The 18,490-nt window shown below is 40.2% G+C and overlaps 1 protein-coding gene across 1 annotated transcript in view; it reads left to right on the top strand.

Moving 5' to 3' along the window:
* The window catches only part of LOC145404407 (ionotropic receptor 21a-like), a 171,746-nt gene that overhangs the window by 38,082 nt on the left and 115,174 nt on the right, over window positions 1–18,490 (top strand). The window contains exons 2-3 of the mRNA XM_080275922.1: window positions 6,995–7,187; window positions 7,272–7,498. Of these exons, the coding sequence (XP_080132048.1) occupies window positions 6,995–7,187; window positions 7,272–7,498 (420 nt within the window). The remainder of the gene's footprint in view (window positions 1–6,994; window positions 7,188–7,271; window positions 7,499–18,490) is intronic.

The following is an 18,490-nucleotide window of genomic DNA, read 5'->3' on the forward strand; positions in this document are numbered from 1 at the left end:
ATCCACATTCTTAGAATTTAACCACTGCTCCAACAAATCTTCTTTGATTTTTGCATACTCAACATGGGATTGCTTATCTTGCTTGTAAGTTGTCCTAAATTTTACTCTATAAGCTTCAGGAACAAGCTCATAGGCCTTAAGAATCAAGCTCTTAACTACATCATAATTATCAGATTGATCCTGAGGCAAAGATGCATAAGTTACTTGAGCTTTACCGGTGAGAACAGTTTGAAGGAGTACTGGCCAATACTCCTTAGGCCAATTAAAACCTGTAGCTACCCTCTCAAACAACTGAAAATACTTTGTTAAATCAGATTCATTAAAAGGAGGGACAAGTTTAACATTTTTAGCCACATCAAAATCATCAGAGCTAGATGATCCAGTTCCACCTTGTTTCATGCGATACTCATGGTCTGCCTGAATCCTAGCAATTTCAACTTGTGCCTCAGCCTCCCTAGCACGGGCCTCCTGCAGGGCTAGCTGTAACTTAGCTAATTCAATCTGCGTTTGCTCATTTGGAGGAGTTACATTAAACAAGCTTTCATTAATCATGTCAACAATTTGATCTTTAGAATGATGAGAGCGAACAACAATTCCCAATTGTTGAGCAACAAGCTTAAGTTCATTCTTTGTTCTGTTTTCTATATCACACACTGTTTGCACATTTGACAAAAAATCTTTGGCTTCATCAAGTGTAGAAATAGTAGCCATCATGAATATATCACAGTCACAAAATATCAAACAATATCCTTATGATAATATCCTGAATATCCTGGCGAGGTCGCCAAATTTATGTTACGGAACAGAGAAAGATAACGTACACTTTAAGTGAGAATGCTAAAAATCACTACTGTCCCGTAAAGTTCCAGGTTCAAAACAAAAGAGTTAGGTAAAATTACAAGTTAAAGTTTAATGCTCAAACTAACAACAAAACATTCAGGACTCATAAGGATAATGTAATGGCAAATAAACAGGTTAAATATATGGTTAACTGCAATAGCCTCTATTAACACGAAATTAGCAAGAGTAAATTTATTTAAGTCAGCCCTGATAAAATGAGATACCAGATAATGCTCAGTGAATGCAAGATAAATTATTACAGATACAAAATAATATTAAAACTGATGGACATAAAGATCCCTACATGAATTACAAAAACTTCACCAGGCCTACAAATTAAACTTATGCTATACAGTACAAGAAAAAATACAACAGTTATTCTCAAATTACACACAGCTGCTAGATGTTTGGAGATTTCTTGAGCACTCACAATAATAATATCTGTACAGGGGAGGACAGAGATGTGAACAAAATGAGGAGCAGATCTAAGTGGCAATGATGCAGAGACTGAGCTCATTATATAGGGGCCAGCAGAGCCTGATACAACTTGTAAGAAGGACGCGCAAATGAAGCCATGGGGACAAAGAGCTGAAAATCCCGCACTGTATAACAGAGAGAACGACTTACTCTACTATAACGGTACAAGGGGGGGACTGAGGCAGAACACGCTCGTGATCAAACATGCAGCATACTGTGCGTTAAAATTACACAAAGGATGATGAAATCATAGGCTATGTAACAATATATATATATATATATATATATATATATATATATATATATATACACACACGCACACACAAGACGCCATGGTAACGAGGGGAATAAATGAAATTGTTTTTAGTCCCTTCGCCACGATAGATCTCTCCTGAGCCACGTCACTCCGATGACAATCTTATTTCATTCTTGCTGTCTTCAGACCCAATCATTAACCTCATCACTACCTGAGGGGTGCTAGGCGGTGGCGACCATCATTCACTTACTTGAAGCAGTGCTTACTAATTCTACCTTCACCTTTATTCAGAGTTTATGCCTACCTTCCTCTCTTTTTATTTCTCCCTTTCCTCCTGTCATTTTTTTATTACTCCTGTCACTGGCGTAGTAGCCCAGTAGCGAAGGGATGAAATAGAGGATGAAATGATAATATAATGAGAGAGAGGCGAGCGTGAAGAAGATAAATCTTTTTCTTATCAATTTTGCTGCCTGCAAAGCGTAACCCTAGACCACAGTTGTGTTTACTCAGTGGTCAACTTTGCCTTCTGGGTTGATAACATGCTAGTTGTTTTTCCCACAAATGCGCAGAAAACCTTTATGTCCTTGACCATAGGGGGTGTAACTTATAGTGTGGGAGGAGCAAAACAAGAGTATTTGCAAACAGAAGCCTAAAGAATGCTTTCTTTGCTTTCTTGATTGCACGCCATTGGTTTTGTGTAATATGTGTAAGGCTCCCATTGGTAGCAGATGCCTCTATTGTTTGTAAGTGGCTGGAGATTGCATTTAAGACAGCCTAGTGGCTAATTAGCTGAGGGAGGCGGATTAAGTGTGCTTTATAAGCTCGAGGACAAAGTGAGTAAGACACATTCGTACACAATTGTTCACATTTTGTAATTTGTACACCTTTTGTCACATTTTCACATTTTCTCTTTTTGTCACTTGCAGTCACGTTACACTTTTGTCACATTCTGTTGCACTTTTCTTCATATTTTCACACACTACTCAATACGTGACTTTGATTACAAAACACACTGTTTGTGCACCATTTCCCATTTTTGTTTCACTCCTCCATTTACACTAGTGTGTGATTTATATCTGGATTATATTTTCGAAGCCCCCAATTTTCCTCGAGCTTTGTGAGTACTTTAACCTCCATTGATTGTAATCTGGTTAGGTAAGAAATAACTTGTTTTATATTCGTATTCTGAGGCCTATATGAATCCTCCTTTTGTAAAAACGAATCCTGGTTTCTTCTTTGGTGTGTGTATGTTATAGTGTACAGTAAAGTTAAGTAAGTTTTCTTGTGAGCTTTATCTTATCCCTTTTGGTGATTATTTAAGGGTTAAGAGTGCACCGTAATATATATATATATATATATATATATATATATATATATATATATATATATATTTTTTATGTGTCCGACTCTGGGCATAGGCTTCACAGCCTGCAATCAAGGCCCAGCAGTCCTCCTACATACCATACACCTCTACATGTCACCACTTCGGCGCTAACACCCACCGTCCATATTGAATACATGCTAGGGCTGTCTCATACAGGACTGGTGTATTGGTATTAGCGGGGGTATTTTTACGACATGTCGGCGGGTCTTCTGGTAGATCAGTAAAGCCTGATTTAGTGAAATTCAAATCCTTAAACTGTTCCCTGCCCCAGCCGGGATTCGAACCTGGGTCCGTTAGGACTGCAGGCCACCTCTCTACCGATTGAGCCACCGCCTCCCCCATAACACTCCTCTTTCCACTTCAGGTGGGTGTACACTGAGTGACATGTCTAATGGTTCCCTGTAACACAGGAAACTATTTACAATGTTGGATGGTCATCACGTAACTAGATTATGGTGTGATGTGAAGCCTAGTATGGTTCCCCTGTTAACTGGTTGAAGAGATGCAAAATGCGGCATCATCCACGCAAGAACCAAACCTCCACACATTTTCCAGCGCCTCGCTTTGGCTTAGCACTCTCAACCGTAAGAAAACATCGGTTCACTGCACGGGACGGCCCTGCAGGGGCAGTTGCTTACCTGCGGTTCGTGGATCTACTCGACCAGACAGACTAGGGTTAATTAGCAACAACAGCGATTACTTGAGGTCTGTGCTATAGCTGAATGAAATCGTATATTGGTAGGATAATAAACAAAACAGCGAATCATTAAAAATAAATAAGATAAAAATAGACTGCAGAGTCAGAGTTTAATAAATCATTTGATGTTAGCAAGTTTGTTATATAATTCTTATCTTCTATTGAAGGTTTTTAGATCGTTTAATGTGTGGCATCACAGCATCAAGTAGCATCTTCTCTGCTCGGGGCCTCTCAAAAGCTGAAAGAAATCGTCTGAGGGTAACTAGAAGAATATTAGAGACATCGCACTGAAGAGTTTAATGGAAAAAGTTGGTTTAGTTTTCAACTGACGGAACTGGGTCACTCCCATTACTCGGATACTAATTCGTGGTTGCATGGAATTCAATGGGCCTTAGTTACGAGGTTGGAATGTGTCTCCTTGGTAACTAATATACCCTCCAGTCTGCCTGCACTTGGCCATCAACTAAGCTGAATAGAGTTTGCGGGTCATTATAGGTAAGAACAAACGCCTTATAGATTTTAAATCTGCACTACAATGATTCTCGTTAGCTGAGTAAATCAAGGTGGGGGTTGCCGGATTAAAAAAAAAAAGATAGAGATTAAAAAAAAAGTTTCCGTTAACTCTTTTATAGCTACTTCATTGACTGAAACGCTACTGTTGTTATGACTCCCTCCCAGCTGAATAAAATCGTCTGACGGTAGATGAAATAGAATACTAAAGCTGTCCCAACTATGAGAGGGTTAATGATGACAGTACAATATTAACTAAGGCTCCCATGACTCATTCTCATCTATATATAAAACCGCTTGGAGTAAGATGAAATAAAATGCTAAAGTTCTCCCCACCAAGAGAGGGGTTTAAAATATACATTTGACCTCAGTTTAATGAAGCCATGCATTGAAATGGATAATGTTATATAATTGGCTATCATGTGAATTTCTTACTTTTCGTTTTTTTTTTTTTTTTTATCCAGCATACTGGCTTAATTACCCGTCAAGCTGATCATAGCAAAATTATGTCTGCCAGTATTTTAGTTTATCTTTTATTTTTTAGTTTTGTGTCAGTGTTTGCTTCTTTGTTTAGTCCACTACATGGCTATTCTACTTAGAGAGGGAGAGAGAGAGAGAGATTTCAGCAATTGAGTGAAGCGTATTTATTTATTTATTTATTTATTGAGAGAGAGAGAGAGAGAGAGAGAGAGAGAGAGAGAGAGAGAGAGAGATTTCAGCGATAGGGTAGAAGCGTATTTATTTTTTTATTTATTTATTGAGAGAGAGAGAGAGAGAGAGAGAGAGAGAGGGGGGGGGTATTTACAGTCTCCATATCCCAATATTATAATTTATTGAAGTTACGTGGTTGGATGATATAAGATTCCTAAATAAAATATTGTATTCTACAGTACGTAGTAGAAAAGTGTGCAGTCAATAACTCTTCCTTTATACTCAGAATCTGATAGCAAAATCGGAGAGACCTTTATTCTTTTTTTTTTTTTTTCAATTACGGTGATGATATTTTATGCAGAGGCGTCAGAATACCCCCCTTTTTCAAGACATTAGCCCAGTAATCAGACAATTACCAACTTAAAAGACCCCAACTAAGCTCCTAATTGTGTCAGCTGATTGAGGGCACGAGAGAGCGGGCTTCCTCGTCCATATCAGAGAACCAGGCCCATCAATTTTACAAAGGTTCAATTTTACTATGGCAGGGAAGAACTGATGGATCTTTTGAGTGTCTCGGGCCGGTAATTTTGATTCTTGATTCCACTGAGCATATAGAAGAGTAGAGGGAGCGGATGAGAGAGAGGAAAAGGAAAGAAGAGGGAGAGAAGGAGGAGAGGGAGTGGGAGGGCGAATGTAGGTGGAGGAAGAGGAGGGAAGGAGAAACGGGAGGAGGGGAGAGATTCTAGCGAGGGGAGAGAAGGGAGGGAGAAAATAGGAGAGGGGAAGCTGAAGTAGGTGTGCTCGGGAAAGAGAAAGGGAAGAGGAGGTAGGCAGAAGGTGAGGGAGGCAAGAGGCCGAGGAGGAAGAGGAGGAGGAAAGGGGAAGATGGGTTAAGGTGGGGATGGGGAAGAGAGAGAGAGGGGTGAGGAAGTTAGAAGATGGAAGAGGGAATAGGTTGAGGAGTGGAAAGTAGTTGGCGATGGGGGGAAAACGAGTAGGAAGGGGACGTAAGTAGAAGGGTGATGGCAGAGGTAAGAGGCAGAAGGGAGAGGAGGTGAAAAGGAGGGAGGAAGAAGGCGGACGGGGCCTAAGTAGAAGGAAGTGAGGGAGAAGGAAGGGGTCGAGATAGAATGGGAAGAAGGGAGAGAGGGGGATGACGAGTGACGGAAGAGAGGGATAGATTACTGAAAACGGACTTGGAAAGGAGGGCAGCTTGGCGGGATATAAGGAGGAGTCAAGGTGGGAGGAGCTTCTAAGAGGACGAGGAGAAGGAAAAGCCTGTGTCAGACTTAACGCTGTCCAAGATGAGGAGCGTTTCAGTCAGGATGGACAGATTCATTTTGCTTGTGGTTGTGTTCTGGACTGTGGTGGGATATGCAGGTGCGTCTTTTTCGTATTAAGCATTTTTTGCAGTTTTTTCTTACGATTATACATTTTCCACAGTTATAGGCTAAATATCAACTTACACATCCAGTTTTTTAGTATTCATATTTTTTTCTTATTCATAGCATTGTGCAGAAACGTCCTCTCGTATCGGTCTTTGTTTTTACATTTTTTCTTTTACATTTTCTAGTTTCTGTATATATTTCTTACATTTCGTATATTTGTACGTTTTAAAAATTTTCGCTCATTTTTCCTGACTTGCAATAATATTCGTATTTATTACATTATATTTCCTTAACTTGTTTTTACATATTTGGTATGTTTCTCTTATATTTCTTCATTAGTACTTTACGAAAATGTCTGACGATGAATATTTATAGTTTTTTTTTTTTTTTGTGAAGGGTCGAAGTTTAAATAAGATTTTTTTTTTCTACTGTTATGGAGCTTCTTTCTTCTGACCAGACAACGGCGGACGCTGTAATGCGGCTGAAGTACTCTTTCCTACCAATAGCTTCCCCCATCCTATAATATCCACCTATCAGCAGCACATGTCTACCAATCCATTACTTCAGCCCCACATAGGCTCGTCAGCTAATAACACCCTGCTGTTATCTACAACTCCCACAGACCCAACCATCCATGCACAACTTTCCACTAACAACCAAGAGCCATCTACCCAAGCACTGCCATCAGTTTGCCACCGAGCGCTACCTTCCACTAACCATCATCAACGATCTGTTCAAGCACTTCCATCCCTTAACGATTTGCAACTATCCACCGATCTGTCCACTCCAAGTTCACGACCCATCATCCACCGACTGTCACCCACCAATCCACTGCTATCCTCCACTCTCCCACCGCCCACTCTGTCCAAAGCCCTCGTCTCCATCTTCCGCACGACCTTAAACGACACACGATCCGTCTTGGTTCTTCACGATGGCACCCGCATGGCCCAGGAGGTTCTGACGCACCTCCTGAAGGAGCAAGATGTTTCCCTGCAACTCATGAAGACGCAACAAGTCGCACCCACGCACCTCCTGACGGCGCAAGACGTTTCCCCGCATCTCCTGAAGAGGCAACAAGACGTCCCCCTATTGGTTCAGATCAGAGATATAAGCCATCTCGACCAACTGGACGGACAGGACAACTTCAGACGAGATGGCCACAACGCGGAGGTCGGTGTTATCCTTGTCTTATTCGTCGATCATGTCCTCGTGCAGAGTTTTCTGGAGGCCAAGTCTGTGGATTGGATTGTGAGCCCTCTTCTCTTCTTTAGTCTCTCCACTGACACGAACAGCCGGTGAGTATAGAATGCAGTACAAACGGTGAAAGGCGATTGCAGTAGCATCACTGTAATGTTAAGATAAATGCACTACCGGCACTGTAAGGTCAATCCACTACCCATACAAATGCACTACCAACGTTGTATTTAATGGCATACCTATGTGAATGCAATACCAGCATTGTTAGATGTTGTAACTTTGACCATAAGCTCCCGGCACCGCTAGGAGTGTGGAAAACTGACATGAACTGCTGTCAGTCCTTCTTTTGATAAAAGGATTAATTAGTGTATTCGGCAGGGGTATAATTCACCAGAACTTCTCATATTAACCCATCGAGGATAATTATGCTTGTCCATTCAAGGCGCAGAATTGCCCCTTCGACTGCGTGGACTTCAGTTTGCTAAATAAAACCCCCCGTCGTGTGCTGAAACATAATGATAGTTCATTATTTTCAGGCAAAACATTAATCGAATAAATTTGCTTTTGGTAGCCTACCGTAGGTTTCTCCCGAGCGTAGTAAAATCGTGCGACGTTATCCAAAATAAAGGGCAGAATAGGTTTCTCCCAGCATGAGTGAGTTGAAACATCCAAACTCCGTACCAACACGAATGACTACTCTTCTTTTGTATAGATTATAATTGCCTTAACTCTATCTTGAATACTCAATTGTAACGTGAGATTAACACACAAATACTGTATAATGTTAGTCACGAGGATGTGCTATGGAAAGGATGTAGAGCCGTAGCATTTTTTTTTCCCTGCCACAGAGTAATTGGAAATAAGCTGCTGAAGGACGAATGTCTGGGGCAAGTTCAGGTGAAAGAATTATCCTCGTGTGATTGGAAGCTTGCAGAAATAACTCATTTTGCATTACATAATGTAGTTCAAAGTAATAATTGTTTTGCTCTATTTTTGTACGAGCTCACATTAATATTCCTCTTGCATTATTTATGTTGATGTTTACATTATTAACCCTTTGTACCTGTTGCTTTATTTATGCAGCTCCCAGTAATGACCCATTGTATTATATACGTACATGTTCACATTAATAACCCTTTTGCTTTATTTGCTTAGTTCACATTAATAATCCGTTAGTTCACAGTAATAATCCGTTGCTTCATTTATGTGCAAATTCACAGTAATAACCCGTTGCTTTATTTATGTACATGTTCACAGTGATAGCCCGTTACCTTATTTAATGTACATGTTCACAGTAATACCCGTGTACTTTATTTACGTACTTAGCAGTAATAACCCCTTTGCTTTATTTGTGTAACTAATTTGCCAAGTATAAAGCCAAGTCTCACTAAAGTCAGTTGGCTCACTCGACGTCAGTACTCTGAGCAAAGCCGCTTAGAATTAATCCCTACTTGATTGTGAAAGCCTACGGTGCCGGCAATCCGCATTTCACATTTAACTGTAGACTATACCCTGTTCACTGTAACTTGGAGACTAACAGTGAAATATATGCTAGTCACGAAGAGTGCTGTGGAAGGGCTGTAGACATGTAGAAATGATATGGTCTGGTATCACAAAAGGACGAAAATCTCCGCCAAATTTAACTGATCGAACTGCGATGGTTCGTTTATGCTGGTGGATATAATTATCTCGCGGTGAGAAAGATGGAAAAGTGAAAAAGTTACTACATGACAGTATTGTGATACCAACTCTAACGTACGGAAGTGAAGCTTGGACATTGATGGAAGGACACAAGTTAAGAGTGAGAGCGGTGGAAATGAGTTATTTAAGAGGAACCTGTGGAGTCACATGGAGAGACAGGCTGACGAATGAGGATATAAAGGAGCGTTGTGGTGTGGATGTGGATGTGATAGGAAGCGTTATGAGGAACACACTGAGGTGGTTTGGCCATGTGGAGAGGATGGAGGATGAAAGACTGACGAAGAGAGTGTATGTGAGTGAGGTGGAGGGGGGAAGAGGGAGGGGGAGGCCGAGGATGAGATGGAGGTATGGGGTGGAGAGGTATATGAGAGAGGGGGGTGTGAGTTGGGAGCAGGGCAGTGAAATGGTGAGGGACAGGGCGACTTGGAGGCGATTTGTTTGTGGCCACCCCAAACGGGATTGAGGCGTCTGGCAATAGATAGATAGATAGATAGAGAAAGATGGAAAAAAAAATCACAATACTGAGGAAATTAACTCTTTAGTCCGGTGACGTATTTTTGTATTTCACCTTTGCAAAGCGTTGTTCTATAATGCTACCTCCAGACAATTTTATTCAGCTCGGGAAACTCTAGTAGTGAAGGGGTTAGTGAATGACGTATCTAATGCAGTTTCAGGTAATTTCTACGAAACTGAATGAAATTATCGGGAGGAAGGAAGGACAAAAATGGGTGGAATGCTCTGGAAATTTGGAAAACGATATGACTCCGGCAGGAAAGTATACCCTGTGAAAATGGGTGTAGTGGAATTAGTCACTTGAATGTAGTGAAGTCATAATTCAAAATACTCTTCAAGGATGAGTGTTAGAGGAGGAGAGGGGTTTATGTAAATGGGCGTGGGAGACAAAAAAAAATGGGTGAGACGAACTGACGTTGTGGCGGGGTTCGGGGAAGGGCCATGAGAGTATAAGCGGTGAAAATGGGTTCTGTAGGATTAATAGTTGAGTGCAGTGAATGCTTATTTCATCAGCTCCATGACAGCTCGGGTTGCTGTCATTTTCCTGGTCTTGCGATGAAGATTATACCTCTTCGAAGTGGGATAGTTAATGGAAATATCATCTAACCCCCTCACCACGAACGGTCTTTACTCAGCTGAATGAAATCGTCTTTTGGCAGCAAGACAAAATGAAGACCTGGCGCTAAAGGGGTAAACTTCCTCTAGTTATCATTATATCCACTCGTTTTATCCTCTAGCCTGATGACACCTTTGTTTTATGTTTACTCGTGGTAAGTGATTTTTAATGTTTCAGTAGTAAAGAGTTTATTCTCTTAAATTCGATGACTTTCATCTTAGTATTATTGCTACTACCAGAAGGTTTTTATTCAGCTGTGGAAGACATTAATGACCTTAGCAGTGGACAAGGCAGATAATTTTCTAATACATATGGCAAGTGAATGACAGGACTAACGAGGTACAAAGGCTGAGGAAGCTAAATAATTGACGTAGAACAGAAATGGAAGAATGGCATGTGTATGCAGACACATCATAACAAACAGTGCACTTTCATTTACACTTAGCGGTCAACGGAATAGTCTCTCCCCCATTGGTATAGTGGAGCACGTTATTGTGTGGATTGTTTGGCCTGTGATGTGGAACAAAAGATAATCGAGGGCTTGAATAATGAGTAAATGAGACTGTAACCCATTTAATTTGATTAGCAGTTGATAGTTCCGCGTTAGAGCTTCTTACGTAGTTCTGAAAGCATCCCATGACATGACTAACAGGGAAATATGATTGGAATGGTGGTGGTGGTGACGATTTTCTTTCTCTATGTCTGTCTTTTGTTTGCTTTTACCCCGGTACCTCGAGAGACTTAATTTTATCATTATCATCTTCAATTGGTTTACTTTTTTAACTTATATTTTTACTTTTCCCCGGTTATCTCACCCCATCGATTCAGCTTATCCGTTCAGTCATCCATTTCACAGTACCTACTTCTACCTCTCATCTTTTTGGAACCCTCTGGACTAATCACAGACAGTTTGGCCTAGATATCCCTCGAAAACAACTCTACCCTCGTTACTAAGCTTCATCACTCGTTGCTGGGAGTTTATCACACCTCTCCGCTTGTTATCCCTCCTTCCCATCCTCCTAATCACTGTGCAACATCTCTTATCCCTCCACTTCTCCTCCTTATCATTCCTTACGACGCCTCTCATTGGTGTCGATTAAGGAGCCCTCCTAGTGCCTCCTCCTGACCAGTTTATTTGTGCTAATGGCTCGATGATATTTTCCCGTTTGTTGTTAATGCAGTTTGTGTCGGTATGAAAAAAAGAAATACAAATGCATTTCTCATTTTATTTAAGTTACCACTGAATGATATTACTAATCTTTGGAAAAACCTGTGTGCATGTGAAGGGGTTATTGAAGGCTATATTTACGTCTTTTAGTTCAACAAATGTCTCCTCAGTGAAATACTCCGAAAATAGCTGGAATAAAATAAAAAAAAACATGTCACCTGATTTATGGAATGAGAGAAACGGTACTAAAACACGCCCAGATCTCCCAGTCTAACAGGTATACGATCCCAGCTCTTATCGCTCGTTCGTCCTTTTTATTACTAATTTGTCAGCCTGGCACTCTCCTCACATTTCTCGACGAGGCTGTGGATTACGGAAACACGTGACACGAATGAGATACGTCCTGAAGCCGAGACGGGCAGGATATACGTACATTCTCACCAGAAAGCCATCGAACACTGGGCACTATGATGTGGGAATGGGCACATGGAGCTTATTGTATTAGAATGGTTGATATGTCAGATTGCAAGCGATCTGATTGTATGTCATTATTCTTGTATTGTTTAGACATTTACTGCTGAAATAAATTTGTTACAATTCAACCTAAAGTGCCATCGGCTGATGCTTCATTTATTGTACAAAACTGTACAGTGCTCATAGTGTTTGAGAGTTTTAAGTGAGAGCCTACCACATTCTGAGGAAGTGGAAAGGGTCATTTTTAATAGTGTCCTTAGATCGCTATTTGTGAGCTAGGATAACAGTGCGACGCGTTATCACGTTGAAAAATGTCAAGATAAATTTTCTAATATTGACAAGTGTAGCACATCATGAGGAAAAGCCGGTATGGCGAGCGTCGAAACTAAAGACGAATTTCAATAATAGGTAAGGGTAGTCAAAGTCGCTCTCGAGGTATTGGGACGATCTTGAGTGATCTTCAAATCTAAATACTCTGAAGACACACAAGCTTGTTGCCAATCCTCGTAAGGCTGGGTCCGCCGAGGTGAAGTACGTAGTAGAATAAAGTCCATTTATTGCATAAATAATTGAGTAAAATAAAGTAAATAATTAAATAAATAAATAAAATAAAATAATAAAACAGTTTCTCACCCGAGGCCCTGTGGATATCATAATGAGCAGATCCCTCAGACACAGATGAAAGCTGTTACCCTGGTACCTCAGATGATATGGCATCATGTAGTGTGTGTTTTTTTAAAACTCAGATTACTGAATTGTACCAATGGTAATGTTTCCACTTAAATCACACAGAGAACCTTATTTCGAAATGATTTGTTCAGCTTAATCGAAGGAAGAGTTGTGGTGCTTTTCAGAGATGTGTTTCTGTAAATCCTATCCATACTAGGCTTATTACAGCTTGAGATAATAAAGTCAAGCCTATAATCAGACAGTCCAAAGCCACATAACACAACTAGGCATACAAAACAAGCACCACACAAACAGTTCCCAGATCTCTTTGAAGAAGATCCCACTTTCAGATATTCCAGCACCAGTGATGACGCACCTACATACTCATTTCACGCACAGGGCAGTACAACACTTTGGTCAGAACACAGTAATACAAGCCCCCTCTCCCGACATCCTCTCATTAAAGTAATACTTAAATAGAGGTGATGGAGTTCGCTTAGCTAGGCTTAGATCAGAACATCACCCAGCCCACCTCAGTTACTAGCTTAAACTTGGGTGGAATCACACATGATACGTGCCCTGCTTGTAGAATAAACTCACACAACATTACACACATAACGGACCACTGCAGAGCTAATGCCACATTAAGATGCAGACACTGCGTCAGCAGTGTAGGGAACCCATTGAACGACCCCATAGGAGCAGTTGCTGTTCGGCGATGGACGGTCTTCTGGGCCAGACATGATCGAAGTTGGGTAACAACAAGAGTAGCAACTCTGTCGTGCATTTGATCACACCATAAGATTCCTTGAGATAATTATCACCGTTAAATATTATTGCTTCTCATTAGCCATTGCTATTACTAATGGCTCCCCGTCATTACTAGCGAACAAGCGCAGCCAGTGAAGCGATGTTTACATTCAGCTGATAAATGAGAGGCCCAACACGACTCGGCCCGACCGCAATGGTTTTCAGATGCTAATAACTTTTCTACTATATGTGATAGGGAAGAGATTCTTTCAGCAGGTAGTAGATACACTAAATAAGTTTTGTTTTTACCTATATATTTACTCATGAGACCAAAGAAACCTCCTTGGAATTCCAGCTTTCAAAGGGAACATACCGAGGGCTTCAGTTGACATGCTGCGCTATGAAATTCAGTTAGATAAGACTGCCTGTTGTAAAACGTTTTCTTGTGTGAATTCTAACAACTAACTATCGGATATTACGCTCATAATTTTACATGAAAGTTTTTTATATGTTAGGGGATGAATTCAGCACGGGCAGTCGCCCCATATCTGGGCTTTATCATTCCAACAATAGGCAAGCTTTTACCGACGCAGTTCGTTGACACTGTCAACGAACTGCATCGGTAAACGTGTCAACCTGACACGGCAAGTCGGGAGCAGAGAACTGAACATTGTGCGTATGATAAATGTTACGGCAGGCTGACACATGCAAGCATGTTGGAACCTTTAAAAACGAAAACGAAAATGAAACGAACACCTCACTATACAGTATGCACATTCAGAGAGAAAACGAGAGAGAGAGAAAACGTGAGAAGGTAAATATATTAGTTTAATTATACTTGTGTTATTGTTCAGCTACCTCACCAAAATGTTGAAAGTTTACACCATGATGGAATTGTGCTGATAGGCATATGTTCAAATGCTCGCTCGCTAATCATGCGCACATAAAGCGCACTTTACTGGTTGTTAACTGAATCCTCTTCTTCAGAGCTCTCTGGTTGTCCATATAACTCGCTGCTCCAATTAGTTTGGTATAGAGCGCAATATGGCCTTCGTTACTCGATGTACCTGATATTATCCTTGCTTTTATCATTGTTATATGTTATGATGATATAGCATGAACTCCTTAGGCGGGACAAGAGGTCAGGATGATGGTGATGGTGATGATTGTATTACGGCTTCGCCATTATTTGGCATATCAGTTTATTGTCCTTAGTTGTATCATCATTGTGTGTAACGGTGATAACCCACTCCATCCTTAGGTGGGGGAAAAGGGGGGAAAAGGTGGTGGTGATAATGATGATGATGATGATGATGATGATGATGATGATGATGATGATGATGATGATGATGATGACGACGATGATGATGGTCGTGGTGGTGGTGGTGGTGGTGTTTCATTATTATATACTTTATTAGTTGATTTTTGTTTTTTAATTAACGACTGCACTACATTGGCGTCGCTTAATTATCTTTTCTTCACCGCCAAAAAACTTGTTCACCTTAGAGTAGATTTCAACCCCCCTGAAATCTGGGTACCGTGATTTTTTACTTCCTTTCCCTGCAACCAGAGTATGTTATTCAATCTGGGATGTGCCTCTAATATTGACGGGGTTTATTAGTGCCACATGTAACACCGCAGTGCGAGAAGCCCACCCTTGGCTGAATAAAATGGTCAGGAGATGGCGAGAAAAAATGAAATGGACACTCGTATACTCGGTCGATTAATGAACTGGAGGGATTTACTGTAGCTATTACTGAACCCTTCAATTTTAACGTGCTCTGCTAAGCTGCATGAACTCGTCTAGTAGTAACTAGAACTTAATTAACGTAAAAATTAATCAGAAATAGGTTTATTGAAGTACTAATTGTTTTATTTATTCAGTGTACTAAAATTCAGTTTAAATGTCACAGTAAACCAGTATAAAAACGAAACACATACTGCTTCACAATATGCTGCTGTTTTGTGAGATATTTCTTGGGTAGTCTGACAAAGAGATCCGTAATTTAACTTTCAGTATTTAATCACTATCAAGATTTCATCAATAGTTAGTAGAAATGTTCGTTTCGGAGGTCCTGTTCTTGTATTATTTAATCTTCTCACTCTCATCCCACTGTCAAAGACAGAATGGCATCCCCAGAACAAAAAGCTCCCCCCCCCAAAAAAAAAAAAAAAAAAATGGTCCCCCAGTGTCCCAGGAAAAATGGTCATATCTCAAAATAACAGTAATAATAACTATAGCAGCGTAACCCGAGGTCAAAACACCCAGCCCGTGCCGACTGAATTGGGGTCAAAGTCACTTAGGGTGAAAGGAAATTGGGTTAAATTAAGTTTTATGACTTGATAATATCACTATTGCCAAAACAAATGACAGATTCTGAAATTTAAAACTTTAAAATTTGATCGACCTTGAGTTTGCCCTTTCATGGTAATTCAAGGTCACATCTTATGGTACTAACAGAATTTCCATATATGACTTCCTATTAGTGATTAAGAGTACCCATGTGCCTATCTCTGACCGTTTGGCTGATTTAAGCAATCAAAATGTGTGACCTTGACTTTGACCTTTCAAGGTCACTCAAGGTCAAATGTAATGATGCCAATAGAATCCCCAGATGACATCCTGTTAATGATAAAGAGTAGCCATGCGTCTGGCTCTCACCGTTTGCCTCCCATGGCATTTTGAAAAACTTCCTCCCTGTCTTAATTTGGGGCCTTCCACTCCCACCTTTACCCCTTTCACCAAAATCGAATCACTTTCTCAGTTCCACATACACAGCATATATGCAAAGTTTAAAGATGGTTCATTGGTTCAAGAGTTAATCAAAGCACAAACTCACAAATAAGTAGCTAAATAGATAAACGCCGACGATCACATACATCCCTTCAGCAATGAATTGCGGGCGGGGTGAATAAATAAATATATAACCATGCCCTACGAAAATTATCGTATCTTCTGAAAAGAAATATGTGTCCTTAAATGTAAGTGTGCTGCAAAAGCCAACAACATTCCGGGAAAGAAAATGATTGTCTCAAAAAAAAAAAAAAAAAAAAAAAAAATCCTGAAAACAGTCGCATCCCAAAAAATCATGTCCCTGTCCCTGCAAAAGTTGTAGTCCCAGGAATAATTGTAGTCCCTGGAAATATTATTGTTTCCCAAGATATACATTCACGTCCGATGGAAAAATAGTTGTCTTACTCTTCAATCAATAGCCGTGTAACAACAGCAAAAAAAAACTGCAACGTCAGTAGCAACGATAATCCTGTCCCTGGAGCAAGAATACCACTTTAATTTCAGCCTTACGCAGTTATAGGAAAATGAGAGGGTACATTGCTCACCGATCCTGAGTGGTCCTAATGCCCTGAGGATTCACTTTATAGTTTTAACTGGGTAGTATAGTAGGTTTGCCTTCATCTGACAGAACTGGATCATTCTGATAACTTGAATATTAAGTCGTAGCTACATGAAGGTCGATAAAGCGTAACTGTGCGGGAGGAATTAATCTCTTTGGTTACTGATTAAATCGACCCGCCATTCTAATTCCACTTGGTTGTCAAACAAGCAGAAAGGGATACGGATCTTCATCATGGTAGATTAATTGAGTGCATTCATTTTACTTACATACTGAATGATATATATCAACATTCATTTTCATCATATATAGAAAGAGTAGCTGAGTCTCTATTCTACATCAAATGTTTAAAACATAGTGGTAGGTGGGGGCGCTCACCATCCACTCACTCGATGTAGTGCAGCTCTCGGTTGATTGCCATTTCCCCTCCTCCTACCTTCTTTCCTTTCTTCCTCTTCTGTCTTTCTTTCCTTCATTTTTTCCTCTTCCTTCTGTCTACGGGTAACTCTACACTGAGTGACATGCCAAATAGTTTCCTGTACACCTGGAAACCATTTACTACACTGAGTGGTGACCATGTAACCAAATTATGACTCCTGGTGGTTTAGTGGGTAATTAAGGTGCTGCATTCGGATTGAACCTGGACAGGTTTGTATCCAACGGTGGTTGGGGTTTATTGCGCACGTAATGTCACTCAGGGATGAGTGAGGCTGGTCTCTCTCATCTTAAATGTCAGGACCAACTTGCCTAACACTGAGCTCCTACGCTCTTCATGGGGTTACACAGGACTGGATGATGAATAAATGATGAATAAATATATAAGAGGTAATAGAGAGGAATCATTTTATACCACATGCTGAAGGGTTAAGTACGGGTCTACATATTACCGGTATATCGCATACTGAGTGGGTAATTTAAGCCATTTATTTTAGATGACATTGTCGCGGTGATTAAGGGCTTTCATTTTCTTCACATAATGGAGAGGTAATTGAGAGTTTACAACTCCACATTTTGAAGGAACAAATGAGAATCCACATTTTACATCACAAAACAGAATCTGTAAATGAAAGTCCACATCATACATCACATATTAAAGTAGTAATTAAGAGCAGTATTTTACATCACATACTGAAGGGGTAATTGAGAGTTTACATTTCACATCAGGTACTGAAGAAGCAAATTAGACTCGGCGCTTTACATCACAGTCACTGGCCTGAGGGTTCAAAGGGAAGAGAAAAATCAGTTTGTGGCAGACGAAGCAGCGTAACGTATTCTGTTTGTTGGCTGGTGTGTCCATTTGTCCCCAGTAAATGATGGAGAAGGGTTACCAGAACGTGGAGAGCATAGACAGCAAGAAAGATGAGAGAGAGAGAGAGAGAGAGAGAGAGAGAGAGAGAGAAACCGTACAGATAGCAAGAAAAGCAGATGCCGCACGAATCATTTCTGAACAATGATAAAAAGAGTAAAAAGACTGTGGCCCACAGGAAATGTTCAACAGAAATAAAGAGAATCATTGGCCATGGGAACATAATATGAACTAAGGACTTTTAAAAAAGTGTATAGGTAATGTAAATAAGAGATTCAGAGGTGAAAGGAATGAATTTTGAACATGTATAAAAAAAAGTCTGCTTTTGCCATAGTAATATAGTAAACAGAAAAAAAAAAACTGGCTCGGTCACATCAATAAGTGTAGAACAGAAATAACAATAAAAAGAGTGTATAGGCCATAGGAATGAATGATGAACGCAGATTTTAAAAGTGTATGAAGTTAAACGAATCCATGGTGATAAAAAGTAAAAGAGCATAAATAGGAAATAGGTCACAAACACAAATATTGAACATTTTT

The sequence above is a fragment of the Coenobita brevimanus genome, chromosome 63 (genome assembly GCF_032717465.1).
Source record: "Coenobita brevimanus isolate Jiangsu-jjx chromosome 63, ASM3271746v2, whole genome shotgun sequence".
Classification (NCBI taxonomy): Eukaryota; Metazoa; Arthropoda; class Malacostraca; order Decapoda; family Coenobitidae; genus Coenobita; species Coenobita brevimanus.